This window comes from Trypanosoma melophagium (genome assembly GCF_022059095.1).
Source record: "Trypanosoma melophagium isolate St. Kilda chromosome Unknown ctg4segment1, whole genome shotgun sequence".
Taxonomy (NCBI): Eukaryota; Euglenozoa; class Kinetoplastea; order Trypanosomatida; family Trypanosomatidae; genus Trypanosoma; species Trypanosoma melophagium.
Window position 1 is genome coordinate 318,611 of NW_027125179.1, and position 27,221 is coordinate 345,831.

A 27,221-nucleotide genomic window follows, 5' to 3' on the forward strand; every position below is an offset into this window, starting at 1 on the left:
GCATGAAGCTACGTCGTCCGCTCTGAGTATTTATTCTCTTTTTTTTTCTTTTACGCATTCCACAATAAATTCGCACAAATCAATAGTTAGCACAATGTTCCGCACCCAAGTGAGACCACCCCAATTCTTTATCCCACCATGAATGCAAAGAAGAAGGTTTGTTAAAGTCAAAAGTAACAATAAATAAATACACACACACACTATTGTCTCATCTATATATACGGTGTTTGTAAATCACCAAAACTTTTCCTTTTCTTTAAGCTTCTCTTAGAGAGAGATGAGTATTTCGGCTTTTGTTGTTGCCTATTATTGGTATTTCTATTCTCGTCTTAATTTTTTTCTTCCATTAAATCACTTCATTCGTTTCCGTGTATTGGTTTTATTTTATTTTGCTTTCACTTTCTCATAGTTTTTTTTTCTCAGTTTCTTGTCACCTCTTTAAAAAAAAGGTAAGCATGCATTTATTTCAAACAAAGAAAATAAATGAAAAAAGGCTTTCCCTTTCTTTTTTCTGTATTCTCACACACATTATATATATATATCAAATGAGAGCTAACAGTAGTTAAAAGTCTCTTGGTGGAACGGGCAAAGGTGCTGGAGCTGCGGGATCATCAGACTCTAATCCCTCGAATTGAACCAATTCCGGTTTCCCATCATTGTGAAGAATAAGAATAGCGCCTTTATTCCCCATTCCACAGTAATTCGGCGCAGAGAATAGCGTTAAAACTCGTCGCCGATGTTGCCATTGATATCCCTCCTGCACACACTGGTGCGCACGAACCAGAAAACTCAGTTCGTTTTCCTGCAAAAACCGCAGTGTGACATCCTCTCCAAAGTCATGTCCACATCCACGAGAACTGAAAAGAAAACCGGTAGTCGTAGTAATAGTGGGAATAGGCTCATCGTAATTAAACTCTACTTCTCGACGCACAATACTTTCTCTCTTTCGCCTTGGTACCATTGTTGAGGTGGCAGATGTTGTCATAACACCACCTCTACTACCATTACTTTTATTATTATTATTATTATTATTATTATTATTATTATTATTATTATTATTATTATTATTATTATTATTATTAGCCGCACCATTACTGTTGCCACTAGTACCTACAGAAGCAGCAGTTGTACGATTTACATCATTCCCATTATTGTTCGTATCCCCACTACTACCACTATCATCATTATCCTCATGATGATTGTTATTATTATCCTTCTTATTATTTTCTGCCTCTTCTTCTTCTTCCTTCTGCTCTTGTGTGGTATCTTCTACCGTATCGCCATGCTGTGCAATAATGGGATCACCCCAAGTGAGATCGGCGAGTGGGCCATCCACGATGGGCCGAAAACGATTAATGGCGAGAAGAGAATCAAGACTGTTCGCCACAAAAGGCGAAAGGCCGCCATGCATCGCACAGACACAAACACGCCCACCATTCCCCGCACGTCCACACACAAGTGCACATAATGGCAGAGCCTCAAATGCCTCATTCGCCAATACCCACAACGGGTGATCTTGCAGCTCCCAGAAGACTTCATCGGAAGAAGAACTACTACTCTCAGAATCCATTTTATTCTTATTATTACCATTACTATTATTATTATCATTATTATTATTACCGTCGGCAGGATTCGTGTTACCGCTGCTGTTATTATTTTTCGCCTCACTAGGAAGTGGATAGTGTTCTATACACTCATTTAAAAAACCATATCGACGGTTTGTCTCTCCATTTTCATGATTACCACGAAGCAGAAAAACACGATCTGGTGCCAGTAGTTTCGCCGCGAAAAGAAGCACCAAACAGTGCAGACTCTGTGGACCACGATCCACGTAATCTCCCAGAAACAAATAATTTCTCTTTCCATCTTTATCCACCCCCTCTGATGTATTAGATCCCTCACTGCCATTTGCACTTTTTGTATCCTCGCCAAAATTTAATTGACCTCCAAGATCAACAATACTTCCAAGCAGATCTCGCCATTGTCCATGTATATCACCTACCACAACACATGGAAGAGATAATAGTACAACATTGTTCTCTTTTTTAAGTACATCCGTAGTGCGACGAAGTAATTCACTCATCTCTTCTAGTGATGGAAGTTTATCACTGGTAATTAAATTGTGATAAATTTGAGCAGCATCAAATGTTGTTGCCATGGAAATACTATTGGATACTTCTTGTGATGCTGTTGCAGTATTGCTTACGTCATTCGGTTCTGTTAACATTCTGTCCGTGCGAAACCATTTCATAAATTCTGTTCCCTGTTCTAACTCTTCATTTTCCAATTCTTGCTCTAACACTGAACAGAAACGGTGAATTGCAAGTGCCAATCTCGCCCGCACTGCTGGTTTCTCTTGTATTATTCTCTGTAGAAAAGCTGTTTTACTAATTGTAGCATCTACATCATTCTTATTAAAATCAAGTTGCATCATATATAATGCGACGGCATCCATTTTCGCTACAAAACGTCTTTTTAAAGAAATATCTCCGTATCCTTTTAGCAATCCACGAAATTCACAGCTTAGAGCGATAATATCACTAAACGGGAGAACTGCAATTTCTTCCATGGCTTCAGCAGGAACTTCCTTCTTAGATTCCAAAGAAGTTATATCTCCTACTTCTGTACTCACTTTTTTATTATCCAATGGCACCCGAAGTTTCCTTTCGACATTTTCACCCTTTTTTGACTTTACCCCATCAGCCTTTTCCTTAGATCTTCCTCCTTTTTTACCCCAATTGAATAAAAAGTTCATTCCTGATTAAGGACTATATAGTGTATATTACACAGAGTAAAGTTTTCTATCTTTTGTTTTTTCTGACTTTTCCCTCTTCCTTTGTTTTTGTTTTTCTTTCCTTTTACTTTGTATTTGTATTCTTCTATTGTTTTTTTTTTGTATTTTTATTTCTTCTTGTTCTTCTTTAGTAATAAAGCACGGTGCCTTTTCTCTCTAATGTGCTGTAGTTAAGCTAAAAGCAAAAACCAGCAGCTCTATTTACTATATATTTGCCGTGTCTCTTATTCCCACTCAGAAAACGGCAGTAAGAGTAAATACCTCAAGAAAGAGCAAAAGAAGAAAAAAAGAGAAACAACTTCTACTACTACTAGTACTACAAAGGAAGAAAAAAAAAGAAAAAAAGTAAACAACAACTATTAGTAAGAAAACCAAAAAAAAAAAAACAAGAAGAATCCTATCATTTTGTATTTTTTGGAAATGTAAATCAAAAAAAAAAATGAAAAAAAAAGAAGAGCACAAATCATATATACATCTGCATTGCAAAATCCCGATTTAATAGTTATTCGCATACGCAGAATTACGCACACACCCCTTCCTCAATCTCCTTATGATCCGTGCCCCTACCAATTACAATAGACGGCGTCTCCAAAAATAAGAAGAAAAAAAAAGAGAAGGAAAGAGTACAAAGCAAGTGTATTATTGTAGCTTCTTTGTCACACTCTTTGATGTATCTTCCACAAACTTATTATGCTCTAAAAATTTCTTTTTGCGTTTTGAGGAAGCAGTGGAAGAAGTAGAAGTAGAAGAAGAAATAACTCCATCTGCTCCCATGAAAAGAATACCAAACCAGGCAAGAGCGAAACCCGATAATAACACCAGAGAAGATGATGTCGTACTTGGGTATGCTTCAAAAGCGTATTGTACTGCAACAACAGATGCAATTTGAAGTGGAAAAGGCAATCGTGTAGCAGACAGCACCATTGGCATGGAATGAAAGAACCAAACAAGAAATTGATAATGAAGTGAACGTGCGAATATAACTCCAATGAGGTTAGATTCCATTAAAGTTAATGCAATATTTTGATACACTTCATCATGTGAATCCCGAACATTATCTTCCATAGGTTGTGATTTACCATCTACATATCGTAATGTTGCAACACGGGCTCGTCGGAAAAGTCGATGTGACCATCGCCGACGCCAGACAATAATCCAACTTAACAAAGTAAGTATTAATAGTATTTTACTAAACTCTGGAGATACAAATAATTCTTCCGGTACACACTTAAAGTTTACACTCCATCTGTATGTAAATACTCGACCTATTTCAAAGGATTTTCCCAAGTAAGCCTGTGGATCATAAAGAAGAAATGGAAGTCCCGCTATTATTTGCCAAATGGCACAAACCATAAGACATGAAATTACTCCTGACCACGGTAATGCTTTACAAAGAACTACCAATAGTCCTGGGGCAAAAAGAAAAATATTCATTTTTACAGACATGGCCATACTATATAAAAGACATCCAAGTTTCCATCGCCGACCATTGGCAAGGGTAACAACTGCCAAGTATAAAAGTAACATAGCCCAAGAATCATTAAAAAGTCCAAGCATAAAAAGTGATCGAATACGTTTGGAAAGAAGAAGACGAATAAGCAAACGTCCACGAACATGAGATCGTACATATATTTGTGCAACTGCAGTAAATAACATTACATACATACCTGCATATAACCATTGAGCCATACCAATATCTGTTCCTCCTTTTGTAATAAAATACAGAGCACTATAAGACCAAACAAATCCACCTGGGTAAACAAGTGGCCCAGTATCACCTTTTAGTTTTGTATAGTCGAGTTCACCATCAAGAAAACCCTTGACTTCCTGCATATAGGCACTCCAATCAATTTCAGTATAGGGAACCCAGCTAACAACAGCCAAAGAGATGCATAATTCAATGGCAAGAAGTGTATTTAACCAACAATAACCCATTTTTCTCCGTCTTTAGCTTCCCTTCTGATAATTTACTGATAAAATCACAAACCAAGCAAAACAAAGGAAAAAACTGAAAAATAAAAGACAAGATAAAAAACAATAATAATAATAATAATAATAATAATAATAATAATAATAATAATTAATAATAGTGATTTCCTGTAAAGGTATTTTTTTTTATGTCTGTCGTCTTCATTCCAGGTGAAACAAGAAAGTGAAAACATCTCCAAAAAAACAAAAGAGGTAAACAAATAAAAAAAAATTAAAGAGAGCGAGAGAGAGAGAGAGGGAGGGAGAGATTGAATCAAACCCAAATTATGTCAGAGGCAGTGCATTTTTTTTTATTGTCTATGAATGTGGTCCAAACCACAAATAATATCTAATGCATCTATGCATCGTTTTTCTTTTTTCCCATTTCTTTGTACGCAATTAATATGTATATATGAATAAAAGTATGAATATATATAACTATATATATATATATATATATATATATACTTATATATATCATGATGAGTAGAATCTGTTGCTTTTTTTTTTCTATACTTTCACCTTAGTGGAACCGTCATCATATCCTCAACATCTTGATCTGTGACGGCGGCTCGCAAAGAAGTGCGAGATCGTTGTTCCCACGTAGCACCTTCGCTTTTTAAACAAAAAGGTCTCCAAAACCGAATGGTACTGTCAATATCACCAGCAATAGATGCAATACAGCCTTCACTCGCTGCTTGGGCAAAAGGAGCTGATAACTGCAATGGACGTGATCGGTGTCCTGACATGGTATACATGGAGACCAGTGGAAGTGGGGGGTGGCGGGGGGACTCTTTAGCGTATGATCCAAGTTGATTACTGCTAGGAGAGTTACTGGTAAAACCCAATGAAGTTGAACCTCGATGTTGGGTGCCTCTTCGCCATACCACCAATGAAAATGGACTAGTCGCATCTATGGAAGGGGTTTCTCTTTTTAAAGAGTTATACACTGTCAAACGTTCATCACTTTCTCGATGTGTACGACTTTCTCCACTCATATCTCGTTCAATTCGTTCAGTTAAACGTTCCAAATGGTCTACCATTTCATATGGTGATTCATTATTACCATCGGTACTACTAGTAGTACGCCTCGTGTGTAATCTTGAAGAAGGGGGAAAATATCTAGTAGGAGGTGTGCTCAAAGAGGATCCTTTTAGTTGTGTTCCTTGTGCAGAAACAATAAACGTTCCATCTGGGGAATATAATGCTTGAGTTACCTGACATTGTGTAGATACAGACCAAGTAAGCTGTGGTACTGCAGAAGAAACATCATAAACTCTTAAAATTCCATCATTAGAACCCCCTCCAACAGTAAGTTCATATGGATTTGTAGGATGAAATGCGATGGCTTTAACAGAGATATGTGAACTAGGAAGTTTCGTCTGCATTACTGGCGTACGTGTTTGTGATAGCGACCAAATATCAATAATACCATCACTTCTTCCTGTAGCTACAAGTGAACCCGATGCATTCCACGCAATACCAGAAATTCCAGTTGCCGATGAAAGTAACGACACAGCATCCTCCGGTGGTAGTGGTAAAGAATCTAATTTTCTATCATTACAAGAAAAAGGCAAATCACATCCGCCCATCTGCGCTGCGGGTTTGGTGCATCGACTGTCCAGCATAAAAAGTCCCTGGGCGGCAGTTCCCGCGGCGGCCATCCACGGATGTTCCGCACTCGTCGTCATACACCGCACACTCGCCGTGGCCGCCATTGCCGGTGGCCCGTAAAGTGGAGTCTTCTCAAGCAGCGACGGCGGCATGGTAAAGTGGTTGGTGGGCGACAGTAAACCATCTCCGCGAGATTCGTACAAAGCAACAGAACCGTCTAATTCTCCCAAGAAACAACAGTTATCGGAAAAACGACTCATAGATACAGAAGTTACTCTTGATAATGAACCACGACCACGTTTTTGAATGTTTAACACCGCTGGCCGCTTTGCAGGACGGGATGGTTGAAATAAAAGAACTTCATCACGTAATGCCAACACGACACCTTCACGTCCCCATGAAAGTGATGAGGTATAAAAATCATCCTGTACACCATTTGCACTCAAAACACAATATGGTGATCTTAAACGAGTTGGCTGCCATAAAGGTTCATGAATTTGAACTTTAAAAACATTCATCGCACTCCTACCACATCCTGTTCCTATATTCCGACAGCCAGAGAGTCCAACACCATTAGAAACAGCATTAATGGGAATTTCGCCAAATAAAAGTCTACTTTGCGGATTGCGCAAGTCATCTCCCGCAAAGGATGAAAGACCATCAAACTGAGAACCACGAGATATGCCAAGAATCCAGTGTTCTTCACCAAACATACGAATAAATCTAAGAGAAAAACAGAAAAATTAACAAAGAAAAAAAAAAGAAACCTTTTTTGGTATTCACAAGAAAAATAAATCTATACTTCCACGCTAGACTAAGAACGAAAATAAAAATATATTGTAAAAAAAATATCTAAAAACAAGAAAAAAAATTAAAACAAGTAAACAAGAGCAATCGAAAAAAACAAAAATAATCACAACCATATGCATAATGCTAACAAGCTACACAAACATAATAATAATAATAATAATAATAATAATAATAATAATAATAATGTAATAATAATAACCGCTTCAACTATTTCAAAACACACCCAAGTCAATTAATAAAAAAATCATGTGAAATACCTTTTCCCAAGGACCTAAATAATAACAGAGCACAAAATCAATACATAGCGTCCATACCTCCCATTCCTCCCATACCACCGGCTGCTGGGCCTTCCTCCTTCGGGAGATCCACAACGGCGGCCTCAGCGGTCATCATCAGGCCGGCGACAGAGGCGGCGTCAGTGATCGCCACACGGACAACACGCGCAGGATCGATGATGCCGGCTTCGAACATGTTCACATAGCAGTCGCGCTGGGCGTCGTAGCCAACGGTGGCGTCACTGTTCTCCAGGATCTTCTCCACAACCACAGCTCCCTCCTTGCCCGCGTTTGACACGATCCTGTGTGCAGGGAGACGGACAGCATTGCGGATGATCTGCACACCGGTGCGCTGGTCGGCCGTGAGTGACGCGTCGGCGAGAAGAGAGTCAAGTGCACTGCTCGCACGCAGCAGCGCCGCACCGCCGCCCGGAACAATGCCTTCCTGCACCGCCGCCCGAGTCGAGCAGAGGGCGTCGGTGATGCGGTCCTTCTTCTCATTCACCTCCACTTCCGAACCACCGCCCACTCGGATCACCGCCACACCGCCGCTCAGCTTTGCCAGACGCTCCTGCAGCTTCTCGCGGTTGTAGTCGCTTTTCTCGTTCTCAATCAGTCCACGCAACAGCTCCACGCGCTCCTTCACAAGCGCCGCCTCTCCGCCACCATTCAGCAGCACCGTGTCATCCTTCGTCACCGTCGCCTTCTTCACGCTACCAAGAATGGTGGCATCGAAGTTCTCCGCATCGAGCTCCACGCCACTGCCCTCCTCGCCAACAAGCCGCGCACCAGTGAAGATGGCAATGTCCTGCAACATGGCGGCCTTATTGTCACCAAAACCAGGCGCCTTCACGCACATAATCTTAAGCTTTCCCTGCAACTTGTTGAAGATCATCGTCGTCAACGCCTCACTCTCCACGTCGTCGGCGACAATAAGCAGCGGGCGTCCGGTGCGCACCACGTGGTTCAGCGTCGGCAGAATCGTGTGGATGTTGCTGATCTTCTTCGCCGACACCAAGACAAAGGCCTCCTCTAGCTCCGCCTTCTGTGTCTTCGCGTCTGTCACGAAGTATGGGCTGAGATAACCACGGTCAATGCTCATGCCCTCCACCACCTCCAGCTCCGTCGTCATTGTCTTGCCGTCCTGCGTCGTGATCACACCATCCTTGCCGACCTTCTCCATAGCCTGTCCAATCAGCTTGCCCAGCTCCTCGTCACCGTTGGCCGAGATCGTGGCAACCTGCACGATGTTTTCTTTGTTTGCCACCTTTCGGCTCTGCTCAGCAACGCTCTTCAGGATCACCTCCACCGCACGGTCCATACCACGCTTCATGTCAATCGGGTTCGTGCCAGTGGCAATGCACTTGAGGCCCTCACTGAAGATGCTCGACACAAGCACGGCGGAGGTCGTCGTGCCATCACCAGCAAGATCGTTGGTCTTGTTGCACACCTGACGAACGAGCTGTGCACCCATGTTCTCAAATGGGTCCTTGAACTCGATTGCCTTCGCAACCGTCACACCATCCTTTGTGATCTTTGGTGCACCGAACGATTGCTCGATGATCACATTACGGCCCTTTGGGACCAAGGGTCGTGGCAACGGCGTCAACAGCACGTTGTACACCGCGCTGCATCGCCTGACGGGCCTCCGTACCGAACCGGATGTCCTTGCCAGCGAAACGAGAAACAGAGCGAAACATTATCTGTGTTGCACGTGAACGGATATTAGCGTAAGTAAGCAAATAACTGTGTATCAGCACAAAGAAACAAAGAGAAAAGAGAAAAGAGGAAGAAGAAGAAAAAAGACGTGTACGTAACAATGAAGTAAAAAGATACATCTCTATCAGAAGAAAGAGTATATGAATTGGGATATGTTGATGTATATCTACAAACTGAGGGGTTCACCAGCAAGGTAAAAAAAAAAATGGGTGTTGTTACTATTACTACTACTACTACTACTACTACTACTACTACTACTACTACTACTACTACTACTACTGAGTAGTAGAAATGGTTTAATCAACGTTCATACCAACCAAAAAAGTAAGACAATAATAATTATAATCATTAAAAGGATACTTATTCCCTCAATGATATTGTTTTACTTTCGTTATGTTTTTGAGACATCAAAGAGTGAATTGTAACTAAGGAGAAATACCTTATATAAGTCTTTGCAATATGTTTCTATCTTGTGATTACCCCAAAACACATGTTAAATCACATATTCCTACTTGTATTTCTTTATACAAACTCCGTTGCTCTATTGGTTGTAGTAATCTTGCAAAGATTCTTTCTTTTTTTTTTTGATCTATGGGCTGACAAGAAAAATAAAAACAAAAAACGATCTTGTCTTGTTTTTTTTTTCCATCCTGTCATCATGTCAATTATTGTTTTTCTTGTTTTATTTTTACACGATTTTTGTCTTTGGTAATAAACCCTCGAATAGTATCAAGTTCTTTATGTCGGTCATTCATTTTGGCAAGCTCTAATGATTTTAAACTAGCCATATTTACAAGAGCAGGAGGAATTCCAGCTAGTAAAGCTACTTCAACACCATAACTACGAGTACATATACCTGGAACGAGACGGTAGAGGAATGTAATAGCTGGAACACCATTATCTTCAGTGTTTTCTAAAGCAAAATCCATGTATCCCAATTGCACGTGTTCATTTTTAGACCCTAATGGTGATGATAATGTGGATATCTTTTCACTCGCATTACTCTCCATTTGCTCTTGCGCAAGACCGTGATAATGAGTAGAGAAAAGCACAAGTGGTGAAGCGGGTTGACGTTCTCTCAGTGAAGTAAGTGTAGCGTAGGCAATAGCATATCCATCATGTGTAGATGTTCCTCGTCCCAGTTCATCCACTAGACAAAGACTCCATGGATCAGCGTATCGTAAAATATCAGCTGTTTCACTTAATTCAACATATAAAGTACTTTGTCCTTTATGAGAAGCATCACGAGCGCCAATTCGAGTAAATATACGAGATATAGGTACAAAAGACATATTTGAACCAAATATAGGACCTCCCATTTGTGCTATCATAATATTAACCGCTATAGTACGCATTAGGGTACTTTTGCCCGCCATATTTGGTCCTGTTAAAAGTAAAATACGTCCATGTTTAGCATCAAGATGAACCGTATTTGGTACAGAATTAGTATTGAGAAAAGGATGTGTAAGTTGTTCTGCTACTATATATGATCCATTGATATCATCTGTTACTTTAGGCCAGGCAGTAGTAAGGGAACGACGTTGTAATGATGCTAAACTCAAAAGACAATCAAAGTAAGAGAGTGCCATTGTAGCACCATGTAATATAGGGAAATAATTACATATATGTGTTGCTACACTACACAAAACATTAAGAAGAGCATTTGATTTTTCAGTTTTTGCCTTTTTATGTCCTTCTATAAGTGGTTCAATAGCACTTACAACGTATCTTACACTTTTAGCAGTTCGAGAACGTTCATGAAATCCAGTTGGAGTTTTCTTTGGTACATCTCGAAGTGGTACTTCAACAAGAAATCGATCATGGCCAATATCACTAAAATTAATTTTAGCCCCACCAAAATATTCTTCTTGCATACGATAAAGTTCCTCATTAAGTTGTTTTTCAATAGATTCCAAACGGTCTGATGCTTCATCATATGTAGAAGAAATCCCACGTGATGGAACAATTACACCAGATGTAAGTGCATCTTGAAGGTCAAAGTAGTTTTTAATAGAAGAAACAGCAGGTGCTGCAGCATCAATTTCTGCCCCAAGTTCACGTAATAAGGGTGGTACTATTGATTTTGGTACCATCTTTTGAATACAACTGGACCAATCCACCATTTCTGTAAAAGCTTGAACAGTGGTTAAAATAATATTTAAATGTTTTTTATATTGTAAAAGTGGATCCACAAATGCTACCTGTGCATTATCATTATTTTTTAAATCCACTAAACGTGAAAGATTTCGTTCAAAGTCCACTCCGACAAGACTACCAAAACGTGCTTCAAAAGTATAATTGGATGATCTTTCCCGTTTTACACCAGATGGTGATTCCTCATTTCCTCTACAAACTGCTGCATTTGTAGATGATGATGATGAAGTTGGTGTCGTAATGGTAATATTAGTATTATTATTAGTAGTAGTAGTAGTATTTGTTATTCCACTTCCCCCATCTTCCATTTCTTCCCCCTCAATCCATGTCTCATTTAATCTATGATCAATAATAAAGCGAATAGCCTCTTGTCTGGCTGAAATAACCCGACAAGATGCAGAAGGACGAAGAATCCATGATCGGAAAAGACGTCTTCCACCATTTGTGCAACATCTATTAAGAAGATGATTTAAAGATCCCCGTTCACCCCCATCGCGTAAATTGTTTATAACTTCAAGATTGCTCACCGTTGTAGCATCAAGAATAAGCCCACGGTCCTCTTTACGTTCAAACCAAAGCAATGAAGATGAATTGGGAATACCGCAATGTTTATTAGGAATACTAGTTGGTATGGATTCTTGATGAGAAAGGTGAAACGTATAGGATTCTGCCTCTGAAAGTACAGATTCTGCATTTTGAAGTTTTAGTAATTTAAAATAATATGCCAAAAATTTAGCCGCACATGTAGAACTTCTTGTTGTTATTTTTGTTGTTGTTGTTTCACTGGAATACTCTTGAGAAATATATTCACTCGGTACATCTACTAACTCTACGCGGTAACCTTCTCCTTCCATCCAATCTACCAATCGATTACCAAATGATATATCTTCCTCCTTCTTTTCCCCTTTTCCTTCCTCTTCTTTTCTATTCCTTGTGGCGTTATTATTATTATTATTATTATTATTATTTAAAAAATTTCGTGGAAATATAATTTCTCGTGGACGTAACTGTTGTAATAGGGCGGAAATCATTAATAATACATCTTCCTCACGTTTCCTACTCTTCTCTTCCCATTTACATGGACAGTGATAGGCCACACGACGTGAGAGATCCACGGCGACGCCGTCTACGGTATGATTTAATAATGGATAAAGAGCTAGAATAAACACTGTGCCATATCCACTTAACATGACTGGGTCTGTTAATGTTCCAGGTGTTAATACTTCCACTAACTGACGTGGGACAACTTTCGCACGTGTAGTATTCACAACAACAGGCGAGTTTTCCTCTTCTTTCATTTGTTCCACTCGTCCCACTTTATAACCGCGAAATACAAAGAGACGTGCCCAATCACTGAAACTCTGTTCTGGAATCCCTGCCAGACGCATTTTGCCTCTATTACTACTATCAAATACGAGTTTTAAACCAAACTCACGATGGGCAATAGCGGCATCCATGTCGTATAATTCATAGAATTTACCTTTTTTAAATAGTATGAGTACATCAAAGTACTTGGATTTAATCTCCCAGTACTGACGCTCCATGCCTCCCATGGCATCAAGATCTTTGGTTGGAATCACAATAGAGACGGGTGGACGTAATGGATCAATTCCAGCCATAAAGGAATACGTGAAATCCATACGATAGACATCTGCACAATCTACCGCCGTATCGCCCATTATATCTATATCTATATCTATATATATATATATATATATATATATATATATATATATATATATATATATATCTGTATTTATATATATTTATTTATATACGTATGGAAATTCAATAGAAAGTTTTCTTTTTCGTTTTACGCCTCTCCGTCACTCAGGGTATTTTGTTTTCCTCTTACATAACAAGAAGATAAAGAAAAGTAAGAAAGAAAAATAATTATAAAGAAATGATATAAAACAAACAAAAAAAAAACAGGTCCATCATAGAGAGTCAAAAACACCCCCCACTACTGTATTACAGGAAATGCAAAAATTTCACTACATTTTTCCTCGTTTTTTGTTTTCGATAACAAAAAGTAGCAAATCAAAAGAAAAAAAAAATAACAAAAAATAAATAATAACAAAAGAATGAAGAATAAAGAAAATAGAAATAAAATACACTATTGAAGCATAAAGTACAACACAAAAAGAAAGCAGAAGAAAAAAAAAGAAAAAAATAAATGAATAAATAAACCATAACAATTAATTCATCATTTCATTATCTTTTTTCTTTTCTTTTCTTTCCCCTCTCCCTCTTACTGTTCTTCCCTAATAAGAAGATTATCCCACCTACACTAATGTTAACACATGCGGAGCCACAAACCCCCGATCGTAGCCGTCATTCTCCACGCTGCAGAGTGTTGGATCGCAATAAGTCCCGCCCGGTGTTGACTGCCGAAGTGTGAGTTCCCCGCCCGTCTCGCACAATCCACACAGCAAACAACAGACAGTTAAGAAACACGAGGAAACCGCGGCTTCCTTTCAGTAATAACGACGGGATAAGTGGCGTCGTAGTAAGACTGTCCAGAGACAGGGACAGACACAGCCCATCACGCAGTGTTTTATAAATAACGTGGCGGGAAAAGCCGTTCACGGCGGCCTATTTGACAACTCGTGCAGAAACGAACATCACAGCAGATATTTACATCCGCACAGCAGTCAAGAACGGAAGTGAGATAACCCATTCTACGTTATGATGGTTTGAACTATTTTATTTTATTTTCTTCTTCTATATATATATATATATTACACGGTGCCTTTTTATTTATAGGCAGGAAAGAAAAAAGGAAAAAACAGTACGAACGGGATTGGTTTACTTCTTTCTTTTTTGTTTTATTCACTCACCATTGAGACCAATGCATACCAAGATTGAAGGAAATGATGCGTCTAACGGAAAAAAAAAGCAAAAAAAAGGTAATCATTCAGTTCTTACAGATATCGCCTTGCTCATTACCTTTTTTTTCTATGTGTATCAGTTCCAGTCACTCTAATACTCATCCAACAACAATAGACTCTCCCACTCACACATACGGAAACAAATGGGGAAAAAACCAAAAGATAAAAAAAAAACAAAGGCTAATAATAATAATAATAATAATAATAATAATAATAATAATAAACAACACGACTAATGGAACCAAAGCAAGAATAAAGCAAAAAAGAAGAGGTTTCCCCCAACGAATCCATACTTCCAAGAAGAGATATTTGAAGTCAAACGCCATTAAAAGTCCAATGGTATCAATTACTCTATCCAGATATATATATATATATATATATATATATATATATATATAGATATATCTTCAAATTTTAACGCTCTCTCCATATTTCGATGTATGAATGGATGAATATAGGGAAAGTTTAGATAATGTCAACATCGCCTTTTCGCTATTGTTTTACCATTAAGACGAAAGGTACAACTTCTTGGGCCATTATAATGTCCACCACCGTAAACTTTCCAACCACTTGGAAACCATTCCTCAAACTGTTTCACATTAGGACACATCATTGATTCATTATAAAATAAACACTCCTGAAGTGGAAGTAATAAATGTGGAAATTGTGTATAAACACGATCGTAAAATATTTCTACATGCGGTCCACCTGCTGGAAAACCATTTTTTGAATAATACACCCAAAACATTGGTTTCCTATGTGGATCCTTTCTAAAGAAATGTTCCTTATTTCCACGAAATATCTCTTCTACTTTTTTACCATCATTTGGGTATACGGCTATATCCACATCGGTATCCCATGGGATAATAACTCCATTATGACGCAGTGCACCAAGAGCTGTACCGGTAGAAAGAAAATACGCAATATTCGCCGCTTTTAATTTTCTCACAACCCATATAGTGGTATCACGTAAGGCTTTATGCTCAACACAGCATTTTCGATATGGTAAGATGTTTGGATCATCGTCTTTTGTACGTTTAAGAAGGTATTTGTGTAGGGAACACTCAGGGGTGATGATATCACAGTCTGATATGTCGGCAGAGGTATAGTGATTAAAATAAGAACGCTCCCATTTTTTAATAATCCGTTTAGAACTATTTTGTAAGTTTCGTAAAAATGAACCAGGCATAATATTTGGATCAAAAGAGTAATAAGGAGATTTTGGAATCTCACTTAAGGGAACTAGTGTTTCTTCTTCATCACTTTTATTATAGAAATCCATATGAACCGTATTTGTACTATTATTATTACTATTATTCACATCCATATCCATATCCATATCATTTCCATGATTGTGCAGCATAGCGTTACTCTTTCCTCTACTCACATGTTGTGTCTTTTTTAAATCAGACAAGTTTTCTTCATTATTTACATGTAAATCTCCCAATGATGTTTGCATGGATGAGGTTAAAAACAAAGATGGCGTAGTGTATGGGGAATTACTTTTTATATACCGCAGACTGAGAAGTGGAACCATCGCCACTATAAAGCATATCAACAAGAACAGCCAAAGAATCCTAGTGAACTTTGAACTCTTAGCCATCTTCTTTATAAAGGTTATTATAATATTACTATTATTAATAAGAATAAGAAGAGCAACAACAAAATAATAGGGGCTTCTTTTTTTAAAAAAAAAGAAGAAAGAATAAAATAAAAATAAAAAGCAATCAAAGAGTATGATAGATTAAAAATACACCCAGATAGTATATATATATATATATATATATATATAAGGAGAAAAAAAAAAGATTATGGCTCATAAACATTGTTATGACAGTATTTTGTCTGTTTGATTGTAGTTTTCTTTTTTCTTCTTTTATGTGCTGATATTGGCGTAGTATAAACAAAAAAAAAGAGAAAAATAAATACAAGGTAACATGAGACGTTTCTCCACATTAACACAAAAAAAAAAAAAAAAAGAAAAACAACTATACATAACAACAGAAAAAAAAAAGAAAAAAAAACTCACAAACGACAAGAAAGCCAATTAAAAAGAAAATAAATAAAATAAATAAATAAAAGCATTTATTCCTCAAGAGGTCCCAGTAGAACCACCGGTATGATACTTCAAAAAAAGACTTCCAAGAGAGGCCGCAAATCTTCTATCGTTTATCGCAATAAGTTGACAAAACAGTGGCATATTAGCCTTCACACGTGGTATCATTAAACTCACTGGTAATTGATGCATGCTATCTAGTAATAATACCACAAGTACTCTTAAACTTTCGGCTTCTTCTTGATGGGCTTTATTATTTCTCTCTGTTGCGATGAATGCTAATTGCTGCACTATAAGTGACCAAAAGGTATTTATATGCTCCTTCATAAAGGTATTATACTCCTCATCTAGTTTCATTACTATATTACAAACAGAGCGTTCTAGGGCAATAAATAACGCAAGTGTATAGGAACTCACCTCATCTGATGTTGAAACTGTAGTGGAGAAGGAAGTACGAAGAATTAACATGAGTCTACGTAAAATATCTAATAATATATTTACAGCCTTTGTACGAGACTCCATTGTTAAACCCTCTATTAATGCTACATCGCGAAGAGGCTTTACATAATGTAATAATGCCAGTATAATAGATACAGCTTTCTCTAGGCGATTGGGATATATGGAGTAGCACCATGTAGATTCCAATTCTCCCATAAGTGAACTCCCTACATCATGTATATATTGTACGATATTATTCCACAAATTCTCATTCCTTGTACCTGTGTACTTTTCAAAGTTATGTAGTATTTGACGACCACCGTGAAATCCAATATCAATTGCGGCATCATTACCACCAATACAAATTCCACCAAATACGATTTGAAGCAGAAAAAGTGCATGATCTACTGTTGCAGATGGAAGAGAAAAATCATAACGTGAGAATCGTACTATACCCATGACAGTTTGTTTTAACAGATATAATCGCATTGGTACAGATGTACTACGAAGTTGACATTGTTCAAGTAAATACGTAATTGTAGGTAGAACTGTGGAACTAAATATATACCACCATGTATCCGTATCCATTGTTAATATTTCACGTAAACTAGACATAAGAGACATCATGGCATCAATAGCATCACTTCCTACACGTTTATGCATAACTAATGATGCTAATATACTTAAAGCGACTGAGCAAAACGAAATTGTATTTTGCTTTATGTTATTATTCTCTACTTCATTCTTTCGAAGTGAGGAAATAAAAAAAGAGGTCATATACTTTATCATATCTATAGGAAGTAAACTGTTATTTCCCTCCTTGAAGATACTACCACCGCCTCCGAGCAAAGAGTTTTCAATATTACTATTACTATTACTATTATTATTGTCTCCATCATTCGTACAGCCTCCCTTTGGAGACATAGTCGGATGTGGTAAATTTTCAAGAATAGTCTTCACTTCATCCACTTTCATATTATTAAGAACATCACAAGCAATTAAAAGAATTGCTATAAAACGAATATACCAGATAGCTACTTGACAAGTATCTTCAGAAGAAATAGAACGTCCAATAGCTTCCCAAGCATTAAGTAAACATAACAAATCTTGAGAACTAAGTAAACAAAGATGATTAAGTGTAATACGTTGTAATATCATGGCAGCACGACAAATAACTTCTTCATTATCTTCATTACGTACACAATGTCCAAGTGCTGTTAATAATGGATTCCAACCACTAACAAGACTTTCTGGTTGTAAATCTACCATTTGACCTAAAGAAGCAATAATAAGTTCCTTTAAAGCCGATGACTTTGTTCGAAAGGCAATATCTTCAAAAGGTCGTAATACATCCTTTTGAAAATTAAAATCTCCAAGTTCTTTACGTAATAAAAATTTTCTCGCTAATTGACGTAGATGATCTACTACAAACATAGAAACAAGTTGATTTGAACCTAAACCGACTGTAACGAAATGACGTGAAATATTAGCCCACATCTTTGACCAGGCATAACGTAATCGTCCTATATTGGCATCTGTTACTTCTACAAGTTTTTGTAATGAAAATAATCGTGGTGGATTTTCTCCAAGTTCTTCTGCACTTACTAAACAAAGTGCTTCAACAAAATTTACCACAGATTCATCTTTTAAACGACTACTACGAGAGAAAAGACGATGAACCTCAACTTCATCAATATACCTTGCAATAGTTTCAGCATTTTGTCGTTCTAGTTTAGTTCGTTGTTCCTTCTTAGATCCAGTTGATGAATGAATATTACTATCATCTCCATTATTAGTATCATTTCCCATTAAAGTAGTTCCACCTCGTGCAGGTGATGATGATGATAGTATCTGCAGTTTAGACAGGAGAGAAACACAATGAAGAATCTCATACCATGATGTTTCAAGGTAGTCCCCCTCTTCCAAAGCTATACGAATAAGTACAACAATAGACTTGAGACTTTTATATTCAATTTCTCGTAAATTAGTGAGATGAGTAAAAGCCAATAAGGCAGATATAAAGGCTTTTCGTTCTGTACGACATGAAAATTTACAGCTTACTTTAATAGCATATTCAATTCCTTCGAGACAAGTATCAATAAGATCCATGTTTGCAGTTTCCTCCATTGGAACAGAAAAGGCTACTAATAGAGCCGTCCAAGTGCTTTCCAGTAATGCTCCTGCAACTTCAGGAGAAGTCAAAGAATTATATGGTTCTGTTGATACATCAAGTGTAATTCGTTCCAAAGAACTCTCTGCTAAATAATCAGATTCCGCTTGATGAGAAATCATTCGAGCTTTCCCATGATTCAATGTTGTTTCTCTTGTTGTTGTTGGAGCTACTCCTGTTGCTCCTGTTCTTGCTGTTGTTGTTGTTGGTGGTGGTACACGAATAGTAGAAGTTGTATTCGTACTATTTACTATTGTTGTTGTGGTTGTTGTTGTTGATGTTTTTGTGGATGTTGATTGTGATGATGATGATGATGATGATGAAAGCATAAATGTTCTCTTTTTATGCTTTGAATGTCTCCTTAACAGGCTTGGCGACTGCATAATGCCACGACCCTCAAGCAGAATTTCCCGCGTTGTAATACGTTGATAAATCCCCTCCAATAGATGTTGTGGGAGATCTTTCCCATCATCGATTCCCTTGTTATTGCGTATAAACTGTTCCAGTGTCATTTTCTCTGTAATTTGAGAGGAGTGTGCGTCTGTGTTTAAAAGCATTATAGAAAAAGCGAGAATAAATGCAGGACTTGGACCGGAAAAACTATCAGGATTCTGTGCACAATACTGTTTGGCAAATATTTCCATCACACGATCGATCACTTGTGCCTCTCCAGGAAGTTTAAACTTACCCAAGAAAACCCGCATAGCTTCATCAATAGACAAGTTAGAAAAATCATTTAATCCAATAAAAGCCGAAAGAATCCCCTTTCGTTCATCATTTGCCTTACAAAGGAATTCTCCTACACTTATGGGATCAAGTTCCTTTTTTAGTAGGAATTGTGCTACTACTTCTGGCGTTTGACTACTCAAAAGATTATATTTTTGTGCCATTGCGAGAGCAGCTTTATGTTCTCTCGCATTAAACGCTTTCACAACAGCATCAAATGTTTTCTTTCCACGAAGTAATTGTTCAATATCGGTATAAGAAGATATACCACTATTAACACTTGTTCGACTTTGCCCTCCCATTTCTTCCGGCGTTTTCATATCCTCATGTAATTTTAATTCTGTTAGTGATCCCGCTTCTCTTGATAATACACTAGAGGCTCGAGTTGTCATATCCCCTTCTTCTTGTTCATCATTATTGCGTGATATTTTCCCAGATTCATACTTTTCTCGTTCGTTGAGATTTTTATCCGAGTTAATACTATATCCAGCAGCCTGAAATACATTTGAAATACTCTCTACGGATCGAACAAAAGTACAAAGAACCTTAATACAGGCAAAACGTAGAGCCTCATCTTGTTTTACAGTAACAACTCCTGAAACATGAGACATTTTTGCTAATTTTGATAATCGTGAAACAAAAATTTCACAAAGGTTTGTCATACCTTGAACACAATCAAAATTTGTAAACCAATCACTTAAAACTTGCGGACTACGCAAGGCAAAATCAAAAAATGTTAAGATTGTATTTTTTTGATGATATGATGTCTTTTTTGATTCCACCATTGGTAATAGAACACCAAGTACGAACACTATAACTTTAGATTTTAGATGAGCCGCATGATAGACTACCAAATAATATAATATTTCAAGAGCTGTACAATACAAATCTGAATCTTCTGATGTACAATTGTAAAGTAAACTCAAGATAATATTTTTATGCAAAGCAGATTCAAAAAGATTACTAGATGCAAATTCTACATCCATTTCATGAAGAAAATGAGCGAGAAGTGTACAGCTTAATCGTCTACATCGCAAACCTAATGATTTTAAAGAGGCACGATTATCAAAATTTTTGGTAGAAAGATAACAAATTCTTAAAAGAATTTCATAACAATCTTGATCATAACGAATTAACCACTCTGGTTGAGCATTTACAGCGCCTAAAAGACCCTCATTATCATGATCATCACCTACACTCAGTTGAAGAGCTTCTTCTGGAACACTCACCAGAGTGGCGTTATAACTCTCTTCAAGGCAATCTGTGGTAACGTCAGTTCCCAATTTTGTCGCATCTTGTGCTGAGAAAGAAACACTTGAAGGAGGAGCAGTGGAAACAACAGGAGGAGCAGAAGTAGTAGTAGTAGTAGTAGTAGTAGTATGGGTAGCGTAATAATTAGTACGTTTTTTCAAGATAATTGTTATTATCTTTTTTAAAATTGTATTGGAATCCTCAAATTCTGGTAAAGATTTTATCCTCAATTGGGCTTCAAATGCGCTTTGAAAACAATCTACCAATTTCACATTACCCACATAATCACAGCTATATATAAATTCAGAAAGACACTGAAGCACCAAAGGAGCGACTCCGTCCAGTAGGGAACGACTGTGTCGTCTTAAAGTTTCAAGTATAACATCAACAAGTTTCTTCGTATCGGAAGAAGATCCATTATTTAATGAATTCTCTTGAGTGGGTATAGTTACATCAGAAGTTGTAAAAATACCTTTCTTTTTTGCAGGAATTGGAATATTTGGAGGAAGGTATAAAGTTTTATCAGTGATACGTCGTAATCGCAATAAAAATAGTATACCTTGTAATGACAAGGCAAGAAATATCTCTTGTTCATTTACGATGTTACTAGCAATTTCAAATGGACAAAAAAGAAGATTTAAAACTGCATCATTATCATGCTCCAATTTTGGTACATTTTCATAGACATATGCGCAGACATCTCGAAGATGCACGTGACGATCCCGACACAGAGAGGAAATACGGAGGATTACATTCAAGACACTATCAGTCATTTCTACTAAAAGAGGTGTAAAAGCAAAATGCAGCACACAATGCCCTTAACGCCACCCTTAAAACAAAAACAAGACTAAAATTGCCCTTATATTGCCTTTTCTTGTTTTTTTTTTATTATAAATCCTTTGCCCCGTCAATCTTAAAGCAAAGATAAAATTACAAAGGTGCAACTAGCTTAATACTCTCTGTACCAGTATTATGGCACTTTTGCTGCCTGTGAAAAGGGATTTATAATCAAATAAAAAAAAAAGAAAGTAGAAGAAACAAAAAGGGAACAAATAATAACGAAACCCCAAGTATATAGAAATTATTTCCACAAATAACAAATACATAAATCCGATAAAAGAATGAAAAACGGAAACAATTAAAACAGAACGTAATAAAGAAGCAAGTTCAGAAAGAAAAAATAAAAATAATACCAACCTTGAGTGAAATAAAACAAGAGATTTTTTTCTTGATTACTCTCTCCCAACCTACTCACATTGTTTTTCTTTCTTTTTTTCCATTTTTCCACCCATACCCCCTCTTACTAGCAGTCTGGCCTCTCTTGTTTGTTAAAGTTATGTGCCCCGTGTAGCTCGAGCAACATTTTATCTGCCGCAAGTGACTGACGTCTTAGACAGGAGTCCGCCGGCGTGTCCCCCTCTGCGGCCTGCAGGAGGCTGGCGACGGTGTCGGGGTGGAGGGCGTAGACCTCGACGGCGTCCACCCGCCAGGTGGGCCCGGGGACGAGGGGAGGGCTCTGGAAGGTCGAGCAGCGGGTCGGGGGTGAGGCGCCGCCCTCGAGCCAACCGTCGAGGAACCAGCCAAGACAGCCGGGGCGGCCCCCCATGCCGATCCCCACCCTCCCTTCCAGCGGGTGGGTGTCGAAGAGATACATAAAGTTGGAGTTGATGGACGGGTGGGGCCGGTAGATGGTCCCACCATTGTGATCGCTAAAGAGAAAACAGTTTTCACTCCCGAAGAAAACAGGATCTTGATTGGAGGGACGTTGGGAAATACCATGAGGGGGCTGATTCTCACGAGCCGCACGTTTTACTGCAGCAGAACGACTCTTAGATTGTTTTTCTCGTGCGGCGACTGTTAACCATGAGTCTTCGCAGAATCCACCAAAAACGACTGGTGATGCACAAGACCTAATAACAATGATTGTTGGTCCCTTATCTACCAATCTTTGCACGAATTGTTGAAATGAACGACCATGAAGAAAACTACTATAGAGTAAATACCATTGTGGTACTTCAGAAGATACAGGCCAACAACTTGATGGAACATTATTAGCAATAGTAATAGAAAGAGAAACAGATAAAATTCGCTTCTCTTCCTCACCAGGACCAAAACCTAATAACTGAGGAGTACTAAAAATTTTACCAGAAACGCCAGAAGGTAGAGATAATTTCCCTTCATTTGAGTCCAACGGGAATGATTCCGTTTGTGGATCGGGGGTTTCATTTGAAAAATCTACCTGTACATCACTTTTCCCACTGCTTTCTACAGATGATGATGATGTCTGACCCATAATTAAAGCTATATAAGAATTTTCTAGATAATATTCAACCCTCCTTCAATCAAAACAAACCAAAGTCCTTGTACAAAAAGAGATAGAACCCAATAGAAGACAAAAAAAAAGAGAAAAGATGCAAAACACGGAGAAATAAGTGAACCCATAATCCCATTTTTCATTGTTTTTTTTGTTCTTTTTGATCTTCGTTTACTTTTACTAATTTTAGACAATAGAGCAACAACGACCAAAAAAAGAAAAAGAAAAAATACACTGTGATAATGTAAGCAAGAAATAGTGAACGACACCAAAAGTGATGTTCATTCTTTTTTTTTTAGAGTTGGTTTATTTTATAAACAATACGATGCGATTTAGCAGCAACAAGGATAAAGCAACCCGGCCAATAAGCAAAACAAGAGTAAGACAAAACAAGAAGAGAGAAATAAAATAAATACAGTCCGATATAAATTCCTTTTTTTTCTTTTTCTTTTCCAGTCCACCCATTTTCATATTTATCACTAGATATATTTTCTTTGAATCATTGTCAGTGATGACGCAACGCCTTCCAAATCTTCATTCAGCTTATCTGTCATCTCACCCATACGTTGAGATGACTTCTGCTTCATGTCAAATGGGTCACGTTCAGCATTTTGCTGCAGAGCCTGCATAGATTCTTCCACAAGAGCTTCAAGTCGCAGACGCATATTTTCCATCTTACCTGTTAGATTCCTTTCCTCATCTTTTTGATTTGCATATTGTGCACGTTGCAACTTTATAATCTCTTGATCTGTTTTTGAGAATCTTAACAAGAATGAATGCACCCCGTCTTCAAGAGACTTTATTCTTGCAGAAAGAGCATTAATTGTTTTTTCTGTTTCGTGTGAAGGTAATATGAACGTTCCTTCCGTGTTTTCCAATGTTTTAAGGCGATTTATCAATTGTGCACTTACAAGATTCATATCACCTCGAAGTTTCCTTGTCACCTCAATCGTTTTTGAAATACGTCCTTCTAGTGACCGTATATTAGAGTCTAAAAGACTCCATTTTTTATCATAATCAATAGCGAACTGATGTGAAAAAGAATCTTTTGGGGTAACCTTCTCAAGATTCATTAAAAGTAATTTATATTCAGATAGCTCTGCCCTTAACCCATTTAATACTGACTCAATATGAGTGTCATTAGTGTTAGTTCCTTTATTTAAACGTAACTCCTTATTTTGCACTTTTGCTTCTATACGATTCAGTACTTCTCTAAAAGTAAGTAATTCGAAAATAATATACAACTTTGGTTTCTTTGATAACTCAGGCATCATACTTAATATTTTCTGACGTATAATATTGAATAAATTATCCTGATTACCATTTTTTAACTCACTAACTTCCTCAGTTTGATGTTTGTCTGGCATTGAATTGTACCCATTTAAATCTATTCCCTTACCAAGTTGTTGACGTTCATCTTCACTATTTACAAGTTCCAAGGAATTCAATGAACCACAAGCTGTAAAAATTTCTTTCCGTAAGATTTTTGAAGGTAAAGCATTTACTTAATTTATTCCCACACTATAAACGATATTATCATCATCACCATAAGTGTTATTCACACTTTTGTGAATCCCATCTCTCATATGTACTGATTCAAGATTTGGCCCTCCCTGATAACATGATGATGATGATGTTGTTGTTGTTGTTGTTGTTGTTGTTGTAAATTTCCACATTGAAACCTTCTCAATAGCAATTCCTAACTCTTAATCAGAAACGTTGTGATGGATAGCAAGAGACTGTAATGTAAGAAAAGTTCGTATTGAAGCAAATACTTCAAATGTATACGCCATTCTAGTATCCAGTAAATGATTGCCTTCGAAACAAGCGTAAACCTTATCTATCACTTTTGTAGGATTCGATACGTGTGCAATTTCAATCCGACAATCACCATTGATAGGATTAAAGGAAAGAGCAGAATCTAACTCGGAATATTTAGTTATTACCTCAAATGCACTGTTTCTCCCTTGAGTGGAAATAAGAAACACCAAAGATGGTAATACCTCATCTGATAATAATTGAACACCAGTTCTTGGCAAAACCTTTTTTAAAAGTTCACTAACAGTAGTACCATCAACAATAAAATCTCTTTTTGCAGAAACAGAGATAGTACAACGAAATACGGTATTAGGAGCCAAATTACCCCATGTTTTACAATTTGGTTTGGGATTTGAACATCTCACAAGTTCTAGTTGACCATTAGAAGAACACACTGCATCATTATTGCAAATAAAACCATTCGTTTTTTTCCATCGCTATTGCTAGAGAACACATCACAATGTCTTCAAGGCTATCAAAACTTACAGTAAAACCCTCACCTATGGTAAGTGATGTACGTTGAAGGATAGCGTAATGACATACAGAAGGAGGAATATTTCTGAGAGGAAGTTGTTCAGGCAAAAGAACCATCGTAGCAGTTTCTTTTGGCAGTAATTCCAATGCATTTTTCTCAGCAGGATATATTCCTCTAGATTCTGCAAAAATAATAAGCAATGTACACGACAAGAGCTTTTCTGACAATTGCGTTGAAGTTTTTGTCAAACTCCCAGAAAAACATATAAATCCTGCATGTTCTAAAAAATCCACAAGGAAAGAAAGTGCACCATTAACACCAAAATGTTGATATGATCTTATAACAACATCAGGTTGAAGGTATAAAAATATTCGGTATTTTCCTTCAACCTTAGGATCTTGAACTCGTTGAATGCGTCGTAGTTGATCCCAATACTCTGCCAATGTTTGGAGGATGGTGAACCACCTACACCAACTTGTTTATTTTCTTTATTTCTTTTTCTCTCTTGTACAGTATGTGTATGTGTATAAGTACGTTTACCTCATCTTCACAGACTTTGGACGCAAAGGAAGAACAATAAAACAAGACACTTTAGAGTCAAATACATAGGAGCGCTTCTGTAGATGCTCGTCTTCTCTCTCTTTATGTTTACTTATTTCCTTCGTCATCAATTTTACGAAGGCTATTTCGGCAAAATGTGTACTTCAAAAAGATGAGTAAGACGATAGCGGCATTGTACTTCCCAAGAAACCAAACACGGGTACCTTACCCAGATGAATGGTTTGTCGAAACCCTTTGCCTTCATTTTCATGCAAACGAGTATAGTACCGACTATTAACGCGATCATCCTCTCTTTTGTTAAAGATATAAAATGAACTGATTATTTTTCGGAATGAACGACTAACACATCTGCAAAACTCACGTCCATGTATAGAGAGAAACTGAAGAATTTAATGCATAATAGTTTCTGGTAAGAGATGAAGAAGATCTGAAACACCAAGAGATTTACTTGTGTAATACTCCACATAATTTATTTCATTATCAACTTCTCTCTCATATTTTGGTTTGTAATTTTGTTTATTATTTCTCTGTTTATATGTAGAATGTTGATTTGACGATACCGAAACACAAGTGATATGAAAAGACATACCATTATCATCCACCATACGTTCACCAGAAATTATCTGAAGACATGAATTACATGGTGTATTTGGAACATAAGATACTCCCTTACAACTTTCTTCCTTAAAAGAGCCAATAAAGTATAGTTATCTTCAAGCATAGAATCTACAGAAGATTCATCTATACGTTCCGTACACCACTTATTTCGAAGAGCCTTATTTAATCGGGGACCAATACGGTCAATATTAAGACGATTTTGCTTCGGAATAGACTTTAAAAGAAACTCAACAATTGTAAAATCTTCAACAGCATCAAGAAAGTCACCAATAAGAATTGGAGATTGAATCACATTGGTTACAAGTGAATTCCAAAGATGAATCTTATTAGGATTATCTTTTATATACTCTAAAGCTAGTGAAACACTCTTCATACAACGAATAGCCATACGAACTGCTTCCAAATCATTTCCAGTTTTACCGACTATGTAAATGAGCTTTCGAAACATCTTTCTATTTTCCACTGTTTTGGCAAGTTGCCTCCAGTTTAATCCCATTACTAGAGGGTTTTGAATAAAGGTTAACAGTTTCTCTGGGGCATACTCCAAGTATAATTCACTCATTAGAGAA

The 27,221-nt window shown here is 37.3% G+C and overlaps 12 protein-coding genes across 14 annotated transcripts; all 12 read right to left on the reverse strand.

Annotated features, from left to right (window-relative positions):
* Window positions 1-562: 562 nt before the first annotated feature.
* Window positions 563-2,755, reverse strand: LSM04_008018 (the record flags this gene model as incomplete). Of its 2 annotated transcripts, none has more annotated exons than XM_067339010.1 (1): window positions 563-2,755. In XM_067339010.1, the coding sequence occupies one exon, from the start codon at window positions 2,753-2,755 to the stop codon at window positions 563-565; it is 2,193 nt and encodes a 730-aa protein (XP_067188014.1). The 2 variants fall into 2 exon arrangements, with proteins under 2 accessions (XP_067188014.1, XP_067188015.1); XM_067339011.1 differs by having other exon boundaries at window positions 563-2,455.
* Window positions 2,756-3,433: 678 nt separating this feature from the next.
* LSM04_001849 (Glycosyltransferase) lies at window positions 3,434-4,729 on the reverse strand (the record flags this gene model as incomplete). The annotated part of the gene is made up of 1 exon (XM_067339012.1): window positions 3,434-4,729. The coding sequence occupies one exon, from the start codon at window positions 4,727-4,729 to the stop codon at window positions 3,434-3,436; it is 1,296 nt and encodes a 431-aa protein (XP_067187758.1).
* A 551-nt stretch (window positions 4,730-5,280) lies between these two features.
* Window positions 5,281-7,089, reverse strand: LSM04_009419 (WD40 repeat; the record flags this gene model as incomplete). The annotated part of the gene is made up of 1 exon (XM_067339013.1): window positions 5,281-7,089. The coding sequence occupies one exon, from the start codon at window positions 7,087-7,089 to the stop codon at window positions 5,281-5,283; it is 1,809 nt and encodes a 602-aa protein (XP_067188074.1).
* A 391-nt stretch (window positions 7,090-7,480) lies between these two features.
* LSM04_004024 (Chaperonin Cpn60/TCP-1 family) lies at window positions 7,481-9,161 on the reverse strand (the record flags this gene model as incomplete). The annotated part of the gene is made up of 2 exons (XM_067339014.1): window positions 7,481-9,016; window positions 9,063-9,161. 2 exons carry the CDS (start codon window positions 9,159-9,161, stop codon window positions 7,481-7,483), a joined length of 1,635 nt encoding a protein of 544 aa, XP_067187844.1.
* A 684-nt stretch (window positions 9,162-9,845) lies between these two features.
* Window positions 9,846-13,013, reverse strand: LSM04_008008 (DNA mismatch repair protein MutS; the record flags this gene model as incomplete). The annotated part of the gene is made up of 1 exon (XM_067339015.1): window positions 9,846-13,013. The coding sequence occupies one exon, from the start codon at window positions 13,011-13,013 to the stop codon at window positions 9,846-9,848; it is 3,168 nt and encodes a 1,055-aa protein (XP_067188012.1).
* A 606-nt stretch (window positions 13,014-13,619) lies between these two features.
* Window positions 13,620-14,014, reverse strand: LSM04_008892 (uncharacterized protein; the record flags this gene model as incomplete). The annotated part of the gene is made up of 2 exons (XM_067339016.1): window positions 13,620-13,804; window positions 13,903-14,014. 2 exons carry the CDS (start codon window positions 14,012-14,014, stop codon window positions 13,620-13,622), a joined length of 297 nt encoding a protein of 98 aa, XP_067188061.1.
* A 686-nt stretch (window positions 14,015-14,700) lies between these two features.
* Window positions 14,701-15,828, reverse strand: LSM04_007555 (LicD family; the record flags this gene model as incomplete). Its single annotated transcript, XM_067339017.1, has 1 exon — window positions 14,701-15,828. The coding sequence occupies one exon, from the start codon at window positions 15,826-15,828 to the stop codon at window positions 14,701-14,703; it is 1,128 nt and encodes a 375-aa protein (XP_067187988.1).
* Window positions 15,829-16,317: 489 nt separating this feature from the next.
* Window positions 16,318-21,639, reverse strand: LSM04_007471 (Sec7 domain; the record flags this gene model as incomplete). Its single annotated transcript, XM_067339018.1, has 1 exon — window positions 16,318-21,639. One exon carries the CDS (start codon window positions 21,637-21,639, stop codon window positions 16,318-16,320), a length of 5,322 nt encoding a protein of 1,773 aa, XP_067187984.1.
* Window positions 21,640-22,169: 530 nt separating this feature from the next.
* LSM04_001110 (TLDc domain) lies at window positions 22,170-23,159 on the reverse strand (the record flags this gene model as incomplete). Its single annotated transcript, XM_067339020.1, has 1 exon — window positions 22,170-23,159. The coding sequence occupies one exon, from the start codon at window positions 23,157-23,159 to the stop codon at window positions 22,170-22,172; it is 990 nt and encodes a 329-aa protein (XP_067187719.1).
* Window positions 23,160-23,659: 500 nt separating this feature from the next.
* On the reverse strand, window positions 23,660-24,856 carry LSM04_009100 (uncharacterized protein; the record flags this gene model as incomplete). Its single annotated transcript, XM_067339021.1, has 2 exons — window positions 23,660-24,651; window positions 24,703-24,856. 2 exons carry the CDS (start codon window positions 24,854-24,856, stop codon window positions 23,660-23,662), a joined length of 1,146 nt encoding a protein of 381 aa, XP_067188066.1.
* A 30-nt stretch (window positions 24,857-24,886) lies between these two features.
* Window positions 24,887-26,141, reverse strand: LSM04_008473 (uncharacterized protein; the record flags this gene model as incomplete). 2 transcript variants are annotated; one of them, XM_067339023.1, is made up of 2 exons in its annotated part: window positions 24,887-25,435; window positions 25,485-25,589. In XM_067339023.1, the coding sequence occupies 2 exons, from the start codon at window positions 25,587-25,589 to the stop codon at window positions 24,887-24,889; spliced, it is 654 nt and encodes a 217-aa protein (XP_067188037.1). The 2 variants fall into 2 exon arrangements, with proteins under 2 accessions (XP_067188037.1, XP_067188036.1); XM_067339022.1 differs by adding an exon at window positions 26,079-26,141 and having other exon boundaries at window positions 25,401-25,907.
* Window positions 26,142-26,177: 36 nt separating this feature from the next.
* LSM04_000083 (uncharacterized protein) lies at window positions 26,178-27,214 on the reverse strand (the record flags this gene model as incomplete). The annotated part of the gene is made up of 2 exons (XM_067339024.1): window positions 26,178-26,304; window positions 26,691-27,214. The coding sequence occupies 2 exons, from the start codon at window positions 27,212-27,214 to the stop codon at window positions 26,178-26,180; spliced, it is 651 nt and encodes a 216-aa protein (XP_067187686.1).
* Window positions 27,215-27,221: the final 7 nt, after the last annotated feature.